The sequence below is a fragment of the Hibiscus syriacus genome, unplaced genomic scaffold, assembly GCF_006381635.1.
Source record: "Hibiscus syriacus cultivar Baekdansim isolate YM2019G1 unplaced genomic scaffold, ASM638163v2 tig00111358_pilon, whole genome shotgun sequence".
In the NCBI taxonomy this organism is placed as follows: domain Eukaryota; kingdom Viridiplantae; phylum Streptophyta; class Magnoliopsida; order Malvales; family Malvaceae; genus Hibiscus; species Hibiscus syriacus.
This window is the reverse complement of record NW_024063070.1, coordinates 868,950-888,547: the sequence shown is the minus strand read 5'-3', so window position 1 is coordinate 888,547 and position 19,598 is coordinate 868,950. Positions and strand designations below refer to the sequence as shown.

General features: G+C 35.1%; 1 protein-coding gene and 1 long non-coding RNA gene across 2 annotated transcripts; one reads left to right on the top strand and one right to left on the bottom strand.

The window, feature by feature from the left end:
- Positions 1 to 5,223: 5,223 nt before the first annotated feature.
- On the bottom strand, positions 5,224 to 12,982 carry LOC120159330 (protein RRC1-like). The gene is made up of 18 exons (XM_039169939.1): positions 12,878 to 12,982; positions 12,641 to 12,715; positions 12,362 to 12,497; positions 12,146 to 12,191; positions 10,718 to 10,778; positions 10,458 to 10,607; positions 10,102 to 10,221; positions 9,841 to 10,006; positions 8,968 to 9,080; positions 8,700 to 8,771; positions 8,365 to 8,586; positions 8,173 to 8,231; positions 7,981 to 8,065; positions 7,750 to 7,887; positions 7,191 to 7,415; positions 6,262 to 7,037; positions 5,967 to 6,133; positions 5,224 to 5,854 (listed from the first exon to the last, which is right to left on the bottom strand). The coding sequence occupies exons 2-18, from the start codon at positions 12,713 to 12,715 to the stop codon at positions 5,547 to 5,549; spliced, it is 2,919 nt and encodes a 972-aa protein (XP_039025870.1). The 5' UTR covers positions 12,878 to 12,982; the 3' UTR covers positions 5,224 to 5,546.
- LOC120159331 lies at positions 12,143 to 17,160 on the top strand. Its single transcript, XR_005519344.1, has 3 exons — positions 12,143 to 12,193; positions 17,002 to 17,005; positions 17,150 to 17,160. It is a non-coding gene; the product is annotated as an uncharacterized LOC120159331 (long non-coding RNA).
- The last annotated feature ends 2,438 nt before the right edge of the window (positions 17,161 to 19,598 follow it).

The window sequence follows — 19,598 nt, the reverse complement described above, 5'->3', positions numbered from 1 at the left end:
TCCCAAATTTTAAAGTGACGAATCAAAATTTATTTAGGTGTCACTGATGGGATACAATTTTAATTTAAAATCGTCTAAAACGGCTCTCTAGTGAGTTAAGACAACCATTTGAGCAATTTTAAATTAAAAGGGTATTACCCTTAATCCGATTATGTGATAGGGGTTAAGTTATGCACATGAGGAATGAAGCCATATTAAATAAATAATAAAATCTAACTATATACATATGGTAAAACATGCTTGCACGTAGGATTGAATTAAATAACATATTTTATTTAGGCATTACAACTAAAAAAACTATGAACATCCAAGGGCCAAAACGAACATAAAAAAAATCAGCAATAGGAAATGAAATTGCAAAGCAGGAACATAGATATGCTTAAGGGACTAAAATACAGAAGAAATAAAATTACAAGTTAAATTCGAAAGTTCCTACAAAACCAAGATAACTTGCTCCAGGACTAAAACAAGAATCCACAAAATTACAGTTCAAATGTAAAAACAACATGGAATCAAAAACAGCCTAGCCTAGGACTAAAAAGAAAAGCGTAAACTTAGAAGATATAAACAGAAACCCAAAAGACAACAGTTTGAAGCCCAAAATGCAATACTTTGAATATTAGAGGATTACACGCATGATTAGCCCCTCCTTGGCCAGGCACTCATTCCCTAAGTTTAAACACTGTATTTTTATGCTTCAGTTATAACCTAGACTAAAACTAAAGGCCTAAGTATTATTTAACCATCATCCCCGCCGTTCTTCACTTTCTCAACCCCTCCCCTTTTCCTTTCTCACTCTTCTTCTCTAACCTCACGACCATCACTCAACGCTACCCGACTCTTCGACAATGGTATGGTACTCGAAATACTAAGGTAAATTTTAAACCTTATTTATTTCTATATATATATTTTTGAACCCCGATGGATGATAACTCAAACTGAAAAATTGACATGCAAGGGCTCTAACAACACGCAGTGATTTTACCTAACTCCGGTGACGTTAATGCCTCGACAAAGGACTCTAAAATTTACGATTGGCTTACTTCCATAGCAAAGCTATACCCAAAGGTACTTACTTCTATTTTCATATTTTATGATTAGCATTTATTTTGAAAATTATTAAAACAAAAAAAGGAAAAGACTAATGTAAGGTATAATGAAGAAAAACCTTGTATGAAGTGAGCTTCTCTTTGTATTGCGTTGTTCCTGAAAAGGGGAAATTCTTCTGTTTCCTTTGATCTCCAAAAAAATAGGAGGAAAATCCAGTACAATGTTTTTTTTTTTCTGTTTTTCTATTTTCTGTAAAGGGAAACAATAATCGATGTTTTTCGCTTTTGCTCTCGGTTAATTGCTAATATCTCTCTCTGTGTAATCTTTTCTCGTTCTTTTTTCTGTGATCACTGATAATCTCTTGGATGATTCCCTCTTTTTTTGGTCGTGTCAACTGATATATTCCCTCGTTTCTAGTGGTTAATTGTTGATATCTCTCTCTGTGTAATCCTTTCTCGTTCTTTTTTCTGTGATCACTGATAATCTCTCGAATGATTCCCCCTTTTTTTTGGCCGTGTCAACTGATATATTCCATCGTTTCTAGTGGTTAATTTCCATTCAAAAACTGACTATTTACAGTTTTTTTTAATTGCCCCAATATCGTGCTCCTCTCCACTACCAATAATGGCTCCCTATTTTTGTTAACTCCCTTCTCACGTTTATTGACTCCTTATAACCATTTTACTTTCCAGGTTTCACGTGGACTAGAGTTCATTCTGCTGAGGATCATTGGAGTTGAATTGGGCCTCAAGCTGGTTTGGGTTCTTCTTTAGGCCCACTATTACTTCGGGGTCTACTCCGACTTAGCCTCGGACAAATTGAGTATCTACAACTGTCCCTCTTTGCTCATTGTATTGTAACGATAATAGAGCAAAGATCAAAAGATGATCAAATTTGTCCAGTCATGAGAACTTCAAAAGGTTAAACCACTCCACTGTTACTTCGGGATACATGAGACTTAAAAAATCTTCAAATGACGGGTCTGCTCCCTATTCCTTCAGGGAGTATAAGACTCAAACAATCTTCAACAAACCGGTCTGCTCCCTATTCGTTCATGAAGTATAAGACTCAAACAATCTTTAGCAAACGGGTCTGCTCCCTATTGCTTCAGGGAGTATAGAACTCGAACAATCTTCTGAAAAATGGGTTCACTCCCTATTACTTCAGGGAGTATAGAACTCGAACAATCTTCTGCCAACGGGTTCGCTCCCTATTGCTTCAGGGAGTATAGAACTCGAACAATCTTCAGCAAAACGGGTCCGCTTCCTACTCGTTCAGGGAGTATAGAACTCAAACAATCTTCGGCAAAACGGGTCCGCTCTCTATTTGTTCAGAGAGTATAGAACTTGAACAATCTTTGGCAAAAACGGGTCTGCTTCCTATTTATTCAGGGATTATAGAGCTCGAATAATCTTCGGTAAAATGGGTCCGCACCTTATTCGTTCAGGGAGTATAGAACTCGAACAATCTTCAACAAAACGAGTCTGCTCCCTATTCCTTCAGAGAGTATAGGACTCGAACAATCTTCAATAAACATGTCTGTTTCACTACTCTTCCATGAAGGCTTATAGGTGATTTGCTTCATTACTCTTCCGTGAAGGCTTAAGGTTGAATTGTTTCACTGCTCTTTCATGAAGGCTTAAGATTGACTTGTTTCGAAGGTCAAACTTCAACTCAATTGTTGTCTAGACATCATTCTTTTTAAGATTTCAAAACTAGTTATCCTCATCTTGACGTTCCATATCTTCAAATCTTCAACTATCCCTGGGAAACCTATAAATATTTAATTCATCATGCAATTATGAATGCCATGATCTTACTCATTCCTAAAATGTATGCAATTATGCAATTTAATGCACTTTCTTCTTCGAATGAACATCATCTCCTTTGATCTCGATGGAACTCAGTTTTGTCTTAGGAACATACCATTTGACCAGCTCACTCCAGTTAACAATCTCAATACCATGTCCTTCAGTTTAACAGGACCTTGACTTCTTTCTTTCCTGAAACCCGCCAGTACCCATAACCAACTTCTTGATAAATGACAGTCTCTTTAGGTAATCTTTTAATGGCTGAGATTTTCTATGAATTACAAGGTTTCAGCTTCCCGTAACCATACAAGCTTACATGCTTAAACCATTGTCGGCTTCAGAATACCTGTATTTTCCATTGTAATTACTTTTAGACCAGTTGTTTAAAAATATTTATTTTTTATTACTCAGTTATCCAAGTACTATAACCTTACTTTTACCTAATTTGTCGCATTATAAGTAAAATTTAATTGTTTTGGATTAATTTTTAATAGTTTAAATTTTGATTTTACTTATACAGATGTATTTTTGAAATCAAAGCGTTTGGTATTTCTTTTAATTCTTCAAAAATGAAATCAATTTTTTTGTAAGTTTTATTTTATTTTCTTGTTTGTTTTCCTACAAATTGAAAGAATAAGATGAATAAATACTATTTTGGATTTGATTTGAGGGTTAAATTTATTTTAATTTATTAAAATTAGGACCAAATCGATAGAATATATAAGTAACATGGACCAAATGTGTAATAATATCAAATATTTTAACTGTCACATCAACTTTTTCGTTAAATATTAACGACAAGTAGCTTAACTGAATGCATTTAAATAGTTGATTGACATGATTGACAAAATTTCAAAAAAATGATGGTCAAAATAAAAAAGGGCAATAGTTAGGTGGTCATTGGTATAGTTTATCTTTTATTTTAAATAATTTACTTTTAAATTTTCAACTAATTTATAATTATACGTTGAACCCTTTATAATTTCATTTTTTTATAAATTAAATTAATGATGCTCATTGTTAGAGATGTTCATCGACACTCGTCGAGCGTTATAGAATTTTACATTTCAAATAAACAAACTCGTAGATTTATTTGCACATGCTTCCTCAGTCACTTCACCTGTAAATATGCCTATAAATGAACCGAACGTTCAATGAATCGTTCGTAAATAGTTCGACGGGAAGTTTATTTATTAAACGAATGAATATGAACAAGAATTTATGTTCGTTTAGTTAAATGAATGAACATGAACAAAGGGTTTTCTCGTTCATTTACGTTCGTGAACATTCGATAATCCGTTAGTTTATGTTCGTTTAAGTTTGTTTATATTCAACCCAATCTAGAGATTCATTTGAAATATTAAGACATAATAAATTTTAACATTAAATCTATTAATATTTTAAAACCTATTTAATTTTAAATCCAAATAAAAAAATTACTCAAATCAATTAAATAAAATATATATCCTAAAATTATTTGGAAAAAAAAATTCTTCTCAAGTATAAACACAATTAATTTTATGTTCATTCGTTTATGTTCGATTACATTTGTTTATTCATTTATGTTCGTTTACGTTCGTTCTTGTTCATTTATCATCTTAATGAACGAATATGAACAAACTCGAACAAACTAAATTTCTTAATTAACGAACACAAACAAAAAATTACGGTTGTTTATTTCATGTTCTTTCGTTTGTTTAATTAAAGTGAAAGATAAAAACATCAACATCTTCTCATTCGTCTGGTTCATTTACCTGCATATGTGTAAATATTATTTAATAAAATTGCCACTCCATCCACTAAGCGCTTATCTTACCATGTAAAGCTCAGTCATGTAGTTTTTTTGACGCGACATTCTTTCTAATATTTTTTATGCACTTTAAGAATATAAAATATTACAAAGAAGTTAACAATTTCAAATATTATAAAATAACATTTTGAATTTCAACCTAAAATGTTATGAAGAATGTCACATTTTAGGTTGTCACATTTTATATTACGGTCAACCTAAAATATTACATTTTTCATAATATTTTAGAATTCACGATATTTTAACTGCATGCTAACCTGCGGTACCACAGAACTCCCCATTTCTTTGGAGAGGAAAACTCCAACCTCACAAAATGTGTAGGTGCACATGCGTAGTAAACCTAGAATATTGTCCTCAAATCATTAAGGGAATCCCTGCATTATATTATTTACAAGTTTCCATCGGATATTTCATATTTCTTCATGAAATTTAATATAATAATACATTGAAACTGATCCGGGTGATGAGATGACCAAGACAAGACAATGGGGGACCAACTCTACTGGATGAGGGACTAAAGACTGAAAATATTTGTCGCCAACAATCAACTTGTTTTTGCAAAATGCAAAATCAAATAACCAAAGTGAGCCATGACATTTCAAAAAGCAAAGAAATCTTTTCAAAAACAAATTACGGGTTCAAGCAGAGCCAGGTTTCATGTAATGGGGTTTGTTGTCAGCCAACAGACATATGGAACTTGTGCATCTCACCATTGTTTGGAACCAACTTCTGAGATACGGAGTGGAGTACAGTGCAGTCTCCAACACAAAACAAGTCATCCACAGGTCTCAGACTCATCCTACTCATACCAGATCAGATCACAACCCACAAAAAGACTGACCACTAAACAATTGATGCCACAAACTTAAAACATGTCAATTTATTCGCCTTCTCCTATCCCTCTCTCTGCCTCTATCCCTGCCATGCTCATCCCTTTCCCTGCTTCCACTTTTGTCAAGATAAGCTCGCTCCCTGTCTCTCCCCCTTTCACTTTCCGGATCATGACTTCTACCTCTATCCCTATCCCTACCCCTGTCCCTGTGCCTTTCTTGCTCCTTTTCTGAACTGTTTTCACTATCCCTCTTTCTGTCTGATGATTTCAAAGGAGGGCTCTCACTTCGGCTTTCACTGTGATGCCGCTTTCTTGCAGAGTCAAGTGCACCATCCCGCCCATCTCTCCTATCTGCAATTTCAATAATGCATAAACTAGTATTAGGGTATGCCTTCAACTTTGGGAAGTACATTAACTACTATAGACCCTTCGAAATATCTTGTCAAATGGATAAACAACTTACTTCTTGCAAATTTACCATCACCGGAATCTGATAAACCATATTCAGATTCTAGCCGTTTTCGGTGAACAGTAACCCTTCTCTCAATATCTTCAGCATTTTTAATTCCCCACTCCTCAAGAGATTCTCGATATTCTATCAAAGCAACCTCTAGGCGTCTCAACTTTTGCCTGTGGTATTAAGAACATTGTGAAACATTAATGAAGTATTGACTACATGAGCAAGTGATACTGCATAGAGTTGATAACATTTCGGTTTTGGTGTCTGTGTGGCCTTAAGAAATGAGAATTCATCGTACCTCTGCTCTTCATTGATTGCACTTTCTGATGAAGCTGGAGTATTCACACGAGTTCCAAATTCCAATTCATCAGCTTTACTAGGGTCATCACCAGCATTCTCACTTCCAGAAGACAACCGAGTGCTTCTATTTTCTTCGTCATCGCTGTCATGATCCTCTCTAGCCCATTTAGAGGCTGGCAAAACAGGATCAATTTTATCTTTCTTTGTGAATGCTTTTAGTTCAGGATGTGGGACTGGAAAGGTTTCAGCCAGAGGTACAGACACTTTTCGTTCTGAATGGATCTCGTCCTCTCTATAACGAGTCCATTCAGACAACCCCAAAGACTCTGGTTCAGCATTTGCATCTCTATGACCACTAAGATGCCTACTAGAACTAGATCGGAGCTTCAACTCATCATCTAGTTCATAATTCCTTTGTTTTTCTGCATCTTCCAAACTTATGAGTCGTGCAACCATTATTTCTCTACCACCAACAAGAGACAGCCCATTATGTCTACAACGTCTTTCAAGCTCAGCAAGTGGGAGATCCATCAACTCCCTCATAGCTTCACCTTTTCCCATTGCCAAAGCAGCATCTTGATTGGCCTTAATCCCATCAACTGCATCTTCTGAATTAATTTTCTTTTCAATTTCTGGTGCATTACCACATATGGAATGGAATGGGGCCACACCAGAGTTTCCCGATCGAAGAAAGGTAGCTCGCAGTCCATTAACATATGCATCTGAAAAAAGAAACCAGTCTGACCATACTTGCAACACTTTCAGAACCCTTTCCTGCAGAAACCAAGAAAAGACAAAAAAAATCCAAGAACCACAGATTAATACAAGCACAAGGCCACAAGCCAGTTCATTTTGCAGGTCTCTCAGCATAACGAACATAATATAAAGCATACTGGAAGCAGCATAAAAGGTCAACATTATACCTACCTTAAGGGCCTCAGCCGTGATCCTTCCTGTCACACTGCGGTATAAATCATTAAAGCTCTCCATTATATCAGGCAATGTTGCTTCAAATTTGGTACGGTATGCAGATGCATTTTTAACAGTAGCGCTGCTGTTATGAAGAATGTCAGAGACGAGCATAAGCCTTGCAACTTTAGTTGGAATTGGGGTCTCTTTAAGTGTCAAGGACTCTGTCAAAACTTCAACTATCTGCAGGGGAAACAAGGAGGGGTGGACATGTATCAAATTTAACTTCTCAAGATATTGTTTAAGGTTCAAAATGTGGAATGAAACTAAGGATATACAGGATTTTGCAAATAATGAATCACATGAATATTAGATCTGGAATGCTGTTCTTGTCGCTAGTAAATTTGCTTTTGTTTCCACAAATCTCCTTTTTTTCAACATTTAAGAGAACAATCAGAAAAATTAAAGGGAAACCCTAAAGACAGACCCAGCCAGGAACCATTAGAGTTCGAAGAATAGAAGACAAAACTTAAAGAGCATGAAATGAAGGCAGGCATACTGTAGATATATGGAATACCTCTCCAGCAGCATCAGCATTATCCAATGAAAAGCCCATAGCTTCTTTAATCTGACTCCTCTCCAATGTCAAGGCCCGTAGCATGTCTTCAAATTCATCTCTTTGAGGATCAGTAAGTGTTCGTTCTGGCTCCAGCCGCTGTAATAATAAATATAATATACGACTATCCACTCACTGAAATAAAAAAAAAGAATTATAATTGGAAACAAAACAAGTTCATCTTTGGAATACCCTGCTTCTTCCTGCAGCATATGTGGCAGTGGACTCCTTTTCATGCTCCTGACTTTTTGTAATTGGCAGAGGAGGTGGTAACCATCTAGAAAATAAATAACAGGAACCAAAAATTATGCATTGATAATACTACTGTCTAACACAACTTGTGAAAGGAACGTAATTAACAGAAAATTGTTGACGCATAATTACCTTCCACTACCAGTTATCATGATAAAAGGCTCTGTTCGCCACCTTTGAAGAGTATCACCCTGCATTTCCACAATCACTGAAGTTCTTCAATAATTATTCATTCTTTACACATCCCAAGCATGTCATGTTAAGTTACAAAATAACACCAGGGACAAAACTAGAAGATGCATTTGAATAGCTAACACAATGGACCTGAGCGAAGGAATATAGTCTCCAGACATAGTAAGTATGTTCCTTTGAGCCAAGCTCAAATAAAAAACTGAATAGAGGATTGCCACGACCCCTCTTCATAACAGCTTGTTCAAAGGCACATCCACCATCAAGAACATAAAGAGCCATTGTATCGATCACATGGCGAAGATGGTCATCATCAGGGGGAATAACCATTATATCTGGAACATTTGGAGTAAGAACCTAGGCAAGAAGATATATCAAATAAGAATTACCTCAGACTGGAAGATATATCAAATTACCATTTTCTTAAAGAAATAAAATGACAAGATAACTCAGTTAAATACTTAAATTACCAGTTCAGAGTTCTGATTTGGAACAGATGTGACTGGTGGGCCCGAAGGACCAGATAAGATTACAGAACTACCCTGCCAATCAGAAAATAGATTTTAGATAGCATAGAAAAACACCAGACTGGGTTTTGTCAACTACCTACTTAAATCAAAGCTATATTATTAGATATTAGCTTCAGGAAAGAATTGTGTATGACAAGCATCGATTATACAAAAACATATATGCCTTTTAATCGATAGCTAAGAACTCTTTTGCACGAACATAACCAACCTCCTTACTCCGGATAGCCATGTGTCCAGGTGGGGGAGCAGGTAATGCTTGTGATGGAAGAGAAACAGATTTACCCCATCCAATTTTCAACTCATATTCATATACAACAACTCCTGCCAACAGCACATATGTTGACATCATATTTCAGTCAAAAGAACAGCTAATTATCGCAACTGTTAGGTACAAATCAATCATAAATTATCAATAAAATCATCAAACGATTAAAAAACAAGGGACATTTTAGCAGCATTTACAGAGCTTAAGAAATTAGAGTCACAATTTAGAAATGCATCATATAGCACAGTTTAATAGTAGAAAAAAATCATATCAAGTTAACTAAAAATTTATTTCCTTCAATCTTCAAGATGTAACTGCATAACAGTACAGATAACCAAACCAACAAGCCTTAATCCCAATATATTCGAAGTCAGCCATAAGACTAAAAACAGATACATGTACATTAAACACACAAATCCTTCTCCTCCAGACATTCCTATCCACAGCCATTTTTTCTTCAAGAACTAACAGTTTCATATCATCATTTATCAGCTCCAATCATGTTTGTTGTGATCTCCGTAGTCCCTTGAACCTTTTTACCCTATCCAATGTGCTTAAATATGCGACACTCAATTTGCATCTTATGTAGCAAAACCACCAGATTGATTTCCTTTCACCTTATCCACTATAGGAGACATCCCAACCTGGAGATGTATATCCACATTCTTAACTATGTCCTTCCCGGTCCTACCACATTACCATTATCAAGCATCTAATTAAGAGAAAAAAAGAGAGCTCAAGAATCAAGGACATGATAATGCACTCTCTCAGAAGATTAATGACACACCACATCTACAAAAAGGCTATAGGGAATACCTTGCATTTCATCCTTTGCAGCTTGTCCATCAGCTCTATTCATGAAAGCTACAAAACCACAATTTCTTTGCCGCCTTCGCTCTTCCTCTGTCCTAGGCCACATTATCTTCACACTAGCAATAGGCCCAAATCTTCCAAAAGTCCGAAGAAGAAAATTTTCATCCACCTAAATTAACAAGAACATAGAAAAAATTAGAACTTACTGAGAAAAAAAGGGGAAGTAAGATTAAAAACAGCAATTAGAAAACAACAATAACATGCCTTTGGTGAGAGATTTCCAACATAAAGATTTGTTGTTTGAGGATCACCATCATCAAATGATCCAGGCAGTTTTCCACTAGGATCGAAATCATCAGGCAGTTCATCAAAGCGACTCGATGGCTGGGAAAGTAACAACCAAAAGATAAGATTCGTATATCTTACTGACAAAAGCAGCAGAAAAAATATAGCATGTTGTACAGAATACAGATATGCTATATGAGGACTGAAAAATATTCAGGTGACGCATAAACCATCCTCATACATCTAAGTGAAAGAAGAAAAGGGAAGAAAGTTGAAGTATGGATAAAATTAGCCACTACTAGGGAAGAAAATTTCAATCCAACTGAAGGACTTACTGCATTGTCACTATGATACCCGTCAGGCCAATGTTCTCGCTCTTGATTTCTCCTCTCCCTCATTTCTTGTTCATGCTTCAATTCCTCCATAAAATGATCAATGTTCCGAGACTTTCCCTTCTCTTTCTCTTTTGGCCTCTCCTCCTCCTTCTAGAAACATCATTGTCAAAGTTTGAACAAAATGTGAATATCACGTGAGAAAACTCAGTTGAGAATGATATAGATACAAGTGTATGCCATAATTTCACTAACAGAATTACCTTCTTCTCAATTTCCTTTCCCTTGGCTGCCAAAGGAGGTGGTATGAAAGATGGAACATACCTGCATATATACAACAAAAGATAAACTTCCATTTTCCAGAAAAATTTCTTTTCACAGTTCCACCCATTCATTAATTTCCTCATCAAAGAACTTTAAAGGAGACTATAGGATAACCATCATTAAAACGTTTTATGTGACACTAAAACTGTTCCTAGAATTCATTAGTGGATTCATTTTCAGCCAAAATTTTGTTGTTAGCATGCAATCATGCTGGAACAGATTCCTGCAAACATCAATTGAAAGCATTTTAAAGAATTTGGTAGCAAACAGGACTTTCTTTAAAGGACAGATGGGAATTTAGGTAATCCAAATCAGATCACAACAGAGGGGATCTTTGTCCTATGTACTGTTGTTACTCATGATTTCAAATTTTCTAATATGCACTCTAAACCGCACGATTTGGAATAACTACAAAATCCTAGAAAGTGCAGTTTCTCAATTATCGTTAACAGAAGAAAATGCTTCAGTGGCATTTACATATTTAAAAGAAAAAAGAAAGGCGCAGCATGCTAAAATCCTTCAAAAGTCAAAACTAAATGCGACGAGGTTATCTAACCAGCTTATAAATCCACAAGAAAATCATTCAGGCAAATAACCCCAACTTGTTTGTGATGGAACTTAACTGAGTTGAGGAACCTCCTAATCTAAGGTCATTAGGTCAAGGACACTATCCATTTATTTTCCATATAGCAGAATGACTACTTTCACTGGAAATTTGATCCAAATTTCTATATTTTGTACCTTTCAAGCCATACAGCATAAGAACAACACTACGGCTACTGACTTCATGACATGAAGGAATATAATATGATGACAATTGAAAAAGATAAAATAGCCAAAATTGCAGAATAACCATTAACTTCAATTGATCTTTAAGAATTCAAATGAATCATATTCTTAACACTTTTCCTAGACAACTTCAATTACTACATTGCCTTTCTATCAACTGGAAGTGGAACTCATACAGTTTCCTCTTCAATGTGCCAGAGGCGGCCAACATCAATGTATCATTAACTTCCCAAACAGTTTTCATTTCATATGCAGATTAGAACTTATAAATAAACTAAAAAGGTAATAATTCCACAATGGAGTGGGAAATGAATTTTATTTCAGAAGACGATAAACAACAAGTATTTCTCTTTCTAAAGTAGAAAAGGAGTCAAACTGATTATATATTTTCAAATTTAATGACATGCAAGTGAAATTAACTGCTATATGGAAATCTTTTCATGAAATTATAGAAGCCTTTAAAAATACATGGGTGGAGTGAGAATATCACTATCATCACCGTGTAACTTTTCACTTTAAGACACCTCGCCAAATGAATATTAGTATTGCAACATGGTTAATCAAAAGCAATAATTTACCTACTTCCCTTCTTTGGAACAGATACCCCATCTTTCGACTTTTCACCTGTCATCCGCAAATGAATAAACAAGGCCCATATTTTTATTAATGCGTCCTCATGATATAATACAAAAATCACTCTACTTGCTCAAAAATTTCTGACACTTAAAACCGAGGCAAATATATTAAATATTCTGCCAAAACAAATATCGAGTGAGTTCCTGATTCAGACTAACCTTCAGAATTGGGCTTGAATTTCTCATTGGGATTGATTGTTCCACCCCGAACAAATGCCTTCGACCCTGGCGCATTTTCACCTTGAAACGAAGCCACGAACTCCTCATATAATCGAGCAGTTTCATCTTCCTCCCTCTGATAATGGGAAAGGAAGAGGGGGTGCACCAAAAAGTTAAAGTAAAACATTTTAGCTCAAAGTATCAAATAAAACCAAATCGGCAAGCTGGAACCAAATCAATTGGTGGTTTGACCATTGTAGGTGAGAGAAATGGATGAACCTTCTTCTTGGCTTCCTCCTCTTCTCTGTGCTTCTGGAAAGGCGTTTTCTTGCGAGTGATCGAAAAGGAACTCATCTTCAAAACATTGAATCAGATATTAAATACCCTTATCCTTGACCCACATAATGAAAATGTTATGAAAAAACTCAGCTAAACCCCCGCAAATTGATTCAATCCCTAACATGTCGTAAACCCTAAAGTATTAGACCTCCCAACGATGAGGGTGGAGAACCCTACCTTGGCAAATGGAAGGAATTGTGCGATTTCGACTTGCGAGAATGAATCGGAGAGAGATGCATCCAAAATAGGAGGCAAAATCAACACAAGAAATTGAGATCTTCAGTACACTGATTTATCTTCTGCTGTCGGGGGCCTAAAAAAATGGCGTGACCGAATAAATAAGTGATCGGTTAAAATTTAGATTGGTTATATTATATCATTTAATCGAAAATATTATTAAGTTCAATAACATATTAGGTAACGCTTATATTGACCTATTTTCTAACTAAATCGGTATATTTATACCGATAACATTACAAATTTACATATTACATTAAAATTATCGGTTTCGATGTTTTTAGGATCGATATAATTTTAAATGTATCGACACTTTATGAGTGCACCTCGTTGGGCATTCCTTCTGGAAAAAAAGTATCGACACAAACTTAAAAAGTGTTGATATATTATGTAGACCTATTTTCTCATAAAACCGATATATTTCTATCGGGTACATTGTAAATTTACCTATTACATTGTAATTATCGGTTTAGATGTTTTTAGGATCGATACTTTTAATAAATGTATCGACACTTTATACGTGCACCCCATTTGACATTTATTCTGGACAAAATATATCAACACAAATTTAAAAAGTGTCGATATATTATGTTAATATATTTTCTCATAAAACAGGTATATTTATACTGATTACATTGTAAATTTACCTATTACATTATAATTATCAGTTTCGATGTTTTTGGGATCGATATTTTTAATAAATGTATCGACACTTTATGTGTGCACCTCGTTTGGTTATTTTTTCTGGACAATAAGTATTAACACAAATTCTACAAGTGTCGATACATTATGTTGACTTGTTTTCTAATTAACCGGTATATTTATACCGGTTACATTGTTAGTTTACCTATTACATTATAATTATTGATTTCGATGTTTTTGGGGTCGATACTTTTAGAAAATGTATCGACATATATTTAGGTAGTTATTGTACATATCTAAATATGTCATGCAAATTTAATGTTGTACCCACCCTTTAACTACCAATACCATATCTTATTGAAAGTACGACTGAAACATGTTGTTCAATGAACCTTTACTTACATCTCCATCAACTCTGGGACCACTGAACTTGCACAAATTATTTTTTTGCCATAGATCATACTGATGCAGACAATGTTAAGCCAACCGAGGAATGCCATGAAGTACATAATGTTGATGAATTTGACAGATTGGTTGGTCAGCTCTTCTCTTCACGTGATCAAGCTTGGTACTTTTACAAGGGATTCGCACGAGAACATGGGTTTAGTGCACGTAAGGGAACAACACGGCTTGGCATGGAAGGGAATGTGAAGACACAAGAATTTTGTTGTTCCAAAGAAGGGTTTTGAGTATCAAAAGTTAATATTGTTGATCGTCAACGTGCTCATACGCCAGTCACAAGAACAGGATGCAAGGCTAGAGTCGTAATTACAACAATTAATACAAATGATCACTGGTTATAAGTAAGTCTTATCAGAAATATAATCATGCATTGTGCACGCCTGCTATGACACCATTTATGTGTTCTAATAGAGTTGTAAGTAAGGTTGATATTGATGTGGCAACAACATTGAAAGAGGTCGGTGTTGGCACGTCACAAGTAATGAACTATTTAATGTGGCAGACAGAGGGTTATTATAATGTTGGATTTACACATAAAGACCTCTACAATGCACTTCAAAGAGGTAAATCAAAGGAAATCGTCGATGGGGATGTGAATGCGCTTATTGCTTACTTTGATTATAACAAACATGATGATCCCAGGTTTTTTATGAAATACTCGGTAGATGAATCAGGGGCATTACATAATCTTATTTGGTCGGATTCTACATCGAGATCAGATTATACATACTTTGGTGATGTAATTGTGTTCGACACAACGTACAAAGATAATTTGTATGGTCGACCAATTATGCCTATTGTCGGTGTCAATCATCTCCATAACACAATTGTGTTTGCCACCGCCATAATCGCTGATGAGACGTCCCAATCTTTCGAGTGGGTGCTACAGAATTTTTTAAAAGTCATGATGAATAAATCACCTATTTTAGTTGTCACCGATAGGGATAGAACAATGCAAAGGGCTATTAAATCTGTTATCCCTTATGCTAAGCACAGATTATGTTTTTGGCATCTGTCTCGGAATGCACAAGCTAATATTGGTGACCAAAAATTTATAGCAGCATTCTCAAAATGTATAGTTTCCTGGTGGACAACCGAGGAATTTGATATTCAATGGCGTTCGGTTGTTTCAGAATTCAACGTCGAAAAGCATCCATGGGTGATTGAGAAGGGAAATACTCGGCACTTATGGGCATAAGCATATCTAACCGGTCATTTATTTGCCAATATTCGCTCAACACAAAGGTGCGAGTCTATGAATGCTTCACTCGCGATTGCACTGAAACACAAAAAGGCATATTTAGATGTTGTTCGTGCAATTGAAGATGGAATTAGTATAATGCGTATGAACGAGTTGAAAACGGATTACTTAAGTTCCCAGACGAAGCCCTTCCAGATCACAAAACTGGTCGACCTTGAAAGCCATGCTGCTGAGATTTATACATGCGAATCTTTTCGTGCATTCCAAGATGAACTTCAACGGGAGACATTGTACCAGATTCAGGAAGAGATTCAGTCCTTATCATATGAATGTCAAAATTATATTTTGACAAAGTACAAAGAAAAAAATTGGACATTTGAAATTAGTTTTGATTCTCGTATGGAAATCCTAAATTACTCATGCAGAAAATTCGAGACCATCGAACTTCCGTGTCACCATCAACTTCACATTTTGAAGCACTTGGATTACATATATTTGCCTGGGACTTTGATTCAAAGTAGGTGGACTAAGGATGCGAAGGCTTCTACAACCAGTTTTGTTGACTTGAATGTGCCTCCAGAAGTAATGCAAATGGCAAGGTTCACTGGTCTACGTGCAACGTCAAGTAGGTTATGCTACATCGCATCAAAGACAGATGCGTCTTTCAAAACCGCAAGAGATGAGATGAAATGACTAACAGAAGAATTTAAAAACTCGTTTGGTTTGAATGATTCAGTCAACCAGAGCAGTGTAGTAAATAACGTTCGCGACCCTCAACGAAAACAACGCAAGCGAAAAGAAGTACCGAAGAACAAGGTTGAGAAGAAAATTAGGCGAAGTGGGTTCTGTAACGGTGAGGGACATAACAAACTAACATGTCCTCAAGTCAAGCTCAGTTTGAATACAAGCACACATCCTACATCAATTGATTTTTTCGAAGATGGAATGTAATGGTCATTCAGTCCCGCACGTGATGACAACGATCTCCATATATCGTAAGTATCAATATGACTCCTATTGTGTATAAGAAACATGTACAACAACCTATTGCTAACTTTTCTCATCTCATACATAATTACATTCACATATAAAATTATAAATCGTATACAAAATTATGAATCGTATACAAAATTTCCCCTACATTAACAAAATTTCCTCTCTTAGTCTATTTTGATTGTGGCTTACGAGACCGTTTAATATTCTATCCGCATCATCATATAAATGCCAAACAATCTGTAGACCAGAGTCTCCCGCAATCATTGCTAGAATCAGTTCTGTAACTGGGATTATCCAGGTTAATCATGTTGATTGCATAGCCAATAAAACCTGGGGGTCCAAATGGTAAGCTAGGAATTGGTAAGGTAAGCTTCCTTTAAGGGTTTATGGTTTAGAGCCCTCCAACGTAAGGAGTGCATGATTGAACATTACGTATAATAGTTGTATTCAATTGTTAAACAATTGTTCTTAATTTTATATAAGGATAGTTGTAATGATATACGTTCACGTTTCTGGAGCAATTAGTTAGATGCATGCAATACCCTATATCCCCGAGGCAGAGCACAAGAAATCTGGCACTTAAAGATTTACCAAGAGCGGTAGCTTTTGCTCTGAATGAAGACCGAACCTAGAATCAACTTTGCAATTATACATATCATGCTGAAGAGAACCTGCTGAATTATAGGATTTGCACACAACTGCAAGCATTTTAAACCCTAAACCCAACTACTCATATGGATTGCATAATTTTCCATGTGAGTAGTTGGGTTTAGGGTTTAAAATGCTTGCAGTTGTGTGCAAATCCTATCATTCAGCGGGTTTTCTTCAGTAGTATAGGCATAATTACAAAGTTGAATCTAGGTTCGATCTTCATGCAGAGCAAAAGCTACCGCTCTTGGTAAATCTTTTAGTGTCAGATTTCTTGTGCTCTACCTCGAGGATATAGGGTACTGCATGCATCTAACTAATTAGTCCCGAAACATGAACGTATATCATTACAATTATCCTTATATAAAATTAAGAACAATTCTTCAACAACTGAATACAACTATTATACGTAATGTTCAATCATGCACTCTTTAAGTTAGAGGGCTCTAAACCCTAAACCCTCAAAGAAAGCTTGTCTTACCAATTCCTAGATTACCATTTGGACCCCCAGGTTTTATTGGCTATACAATCAACATGATTATGAGCTTCATTTATCCTTTTGCATTCAATCAGACTGTAGAGATTTGAATCAATTAAATTGGATTAAATACTTTAACCCAATTACCATTTCAAGAACAATTACATGAATACATTGATACTTACTGGTCGCTTTTGATTTTCTTCAATATTGATACGTTGGGGCTCCATTTGAAGGTCATCATCTTCGCGAACAAAAATTGAACTTTCAACCTATAACCATTCAAAAATAGCAAACTTTAAAACCTAACCCCTCTTTCCGAAGACTAATATTCTAAAACAATTAGGGTTTCGATAATATACCTATCGAACACATGAAGGGAAAAAAGTATCCAATCTGGAAATCAATGAAAAACTAATTTGAATACCATAATATCGATAAATTTACATGAAGAACTGATCATAACTGTTATGAATATTGGTATTCGTCAGAGTAGAAGAGTTCTCTTTTGCCCTTAGGGTTTGTCGATTTGGGGTTTAAAGTGTTACATATAAATAATGAAGGAAAAAACACGCTTAATTTAAAAAAAAAAGTATCGACACAACTTTAAAAAGTGTCGATACATTATATAGACCTATTTTCTAATTAACTGGTATATTTCTACCGGTTACATTGAAAAGTTACCTATTACATTATAATTATCGGTTTCGATTTTTTTGGGATCTATACAATTTTAAATATATCGACACTTTATGCGTGCACCTCGTTGGGCATTCATTCTGGTCAAAAAGTATCGACACAACTTTAAAAAGTATCGATACTTTATGTAGACCTATTTTCTAATTAACCGATATATTTCTACCGGTTACATTGTAAAGTTATCTAATACATTATAATTATCGGTTTCGATGTTTTTGGGATCGATACTTTTTATAAATGTATCGACACTTTATGCGTGCACTCATTTAGGCATTCATTCTGGACAAAAAGTATCGACACAAATTCCACAAGTGTCGATACATGATGTAGACCTATTCTCTCATAAAGTCGGTTTATTTCTATAGGTTACATTGTAAAGTTACTTATTACATTATAATTATCAGTTTCGATGTTTTTGGGATCGATACTTTTTATAAATGTATCGACACTTTATGCGTGCACTCTTTTAGGCATTCATTCTGGACAAAAAGTATCGACACAAATTCCACAAGTGTCGATACATGATGTAGATCTATTCTTTCATAAAATCGGTATATTTCTACATGTTACATTGAAAATTTACCTATTACATTATATTTATTGATTTCGATGTTTTTGGGATCAATACGTTTTATAAATGTATCGACACTTTATTCATGCACCTTGTTGGAAATTCATTCTGGTCAAAATGTATCGACACAAATTTAAAAAGTGTCGAAACATTATGTAGACCTATTTTCTAATTAACCGATATATTTCTACCGGTTACTTTGAAAAATTACGTATTATATTTTAATTATCTTATTCGATATTTTTGGGATCGATACTTTTTATAAATGTATCGACACTTTATTCGTGCACCTCGGTTGGTCATTCATTCTGGACAAAAAGTATCGACACAATTTAAAAAGTGTCGATATATTATGTAGACCTATTTTCTAATTAACCGGTATATATCTACCAGTTACATTGAAAATTTACCTATTACATTATAATTATCTTATTCGATGTTTTTGGGATCGATACTTTTAATAAATGTATCGACACTTTATTAGTGCACCTCGGTTTGGCATTTATTCTGGAGATTACTGAAAATGATTCTTTAATAATTTGTTTCGATACATTTGCACGCAGATATAAAATACATTAATAACTAGTATTGATATTTCAACAATCCTCAAATGTCTCGGTATACAAAGAAGCAAATATGGATATAAAAGCCCGACCAATCAACCAACAACGATTCAGATATAAAATGTCATTATATATTCGGAGCAAACAACCTAAATGAAACGTGAGGGAAATCCCGACCATCATAATTTTTAGTAACAAGCAGGAAGACTGGAAAGGCGAAGAATGCCTTCCGAATACTATCCATTTCAACCAGCTCACGAAGATAGGATAACCGTAAACCGAAACCGTCTGAGAGAAACATACCTAATGTAGAAGCAGCTGCATATTTAAAATCTCGAAGGTGATCCATTTGGTTCTCAAACATTTAAAGCATCAGAAGTATTTCAGACTTATGATTTGGG

Excerpts from the sequence above, each read along its gene's own strand:
- LOC120159330 (XM_039169939.1), bottom strand. The coding sequence starts at position 12,715 with ATGAGTTCCTTTTCGATCACTCGCAAGAAAACGCCTTTCCAGAAGCAC. Across the intron at positions 10,779-12,145 it reads GTTCCAAAGAAGGGAAGTAG|GTATGTTCCATCTTTCATAC; the intron begins GTAAATTATTGC and ends GTATATATGCAG. Across the intron at positions 10,222-10,457 it reads GGTATCATAGTGACAATGCA|CCATCGAGTCGCTTTGATGA; the intron begins GTAAGTCCTTCA and ends TTACTTTCCCAG.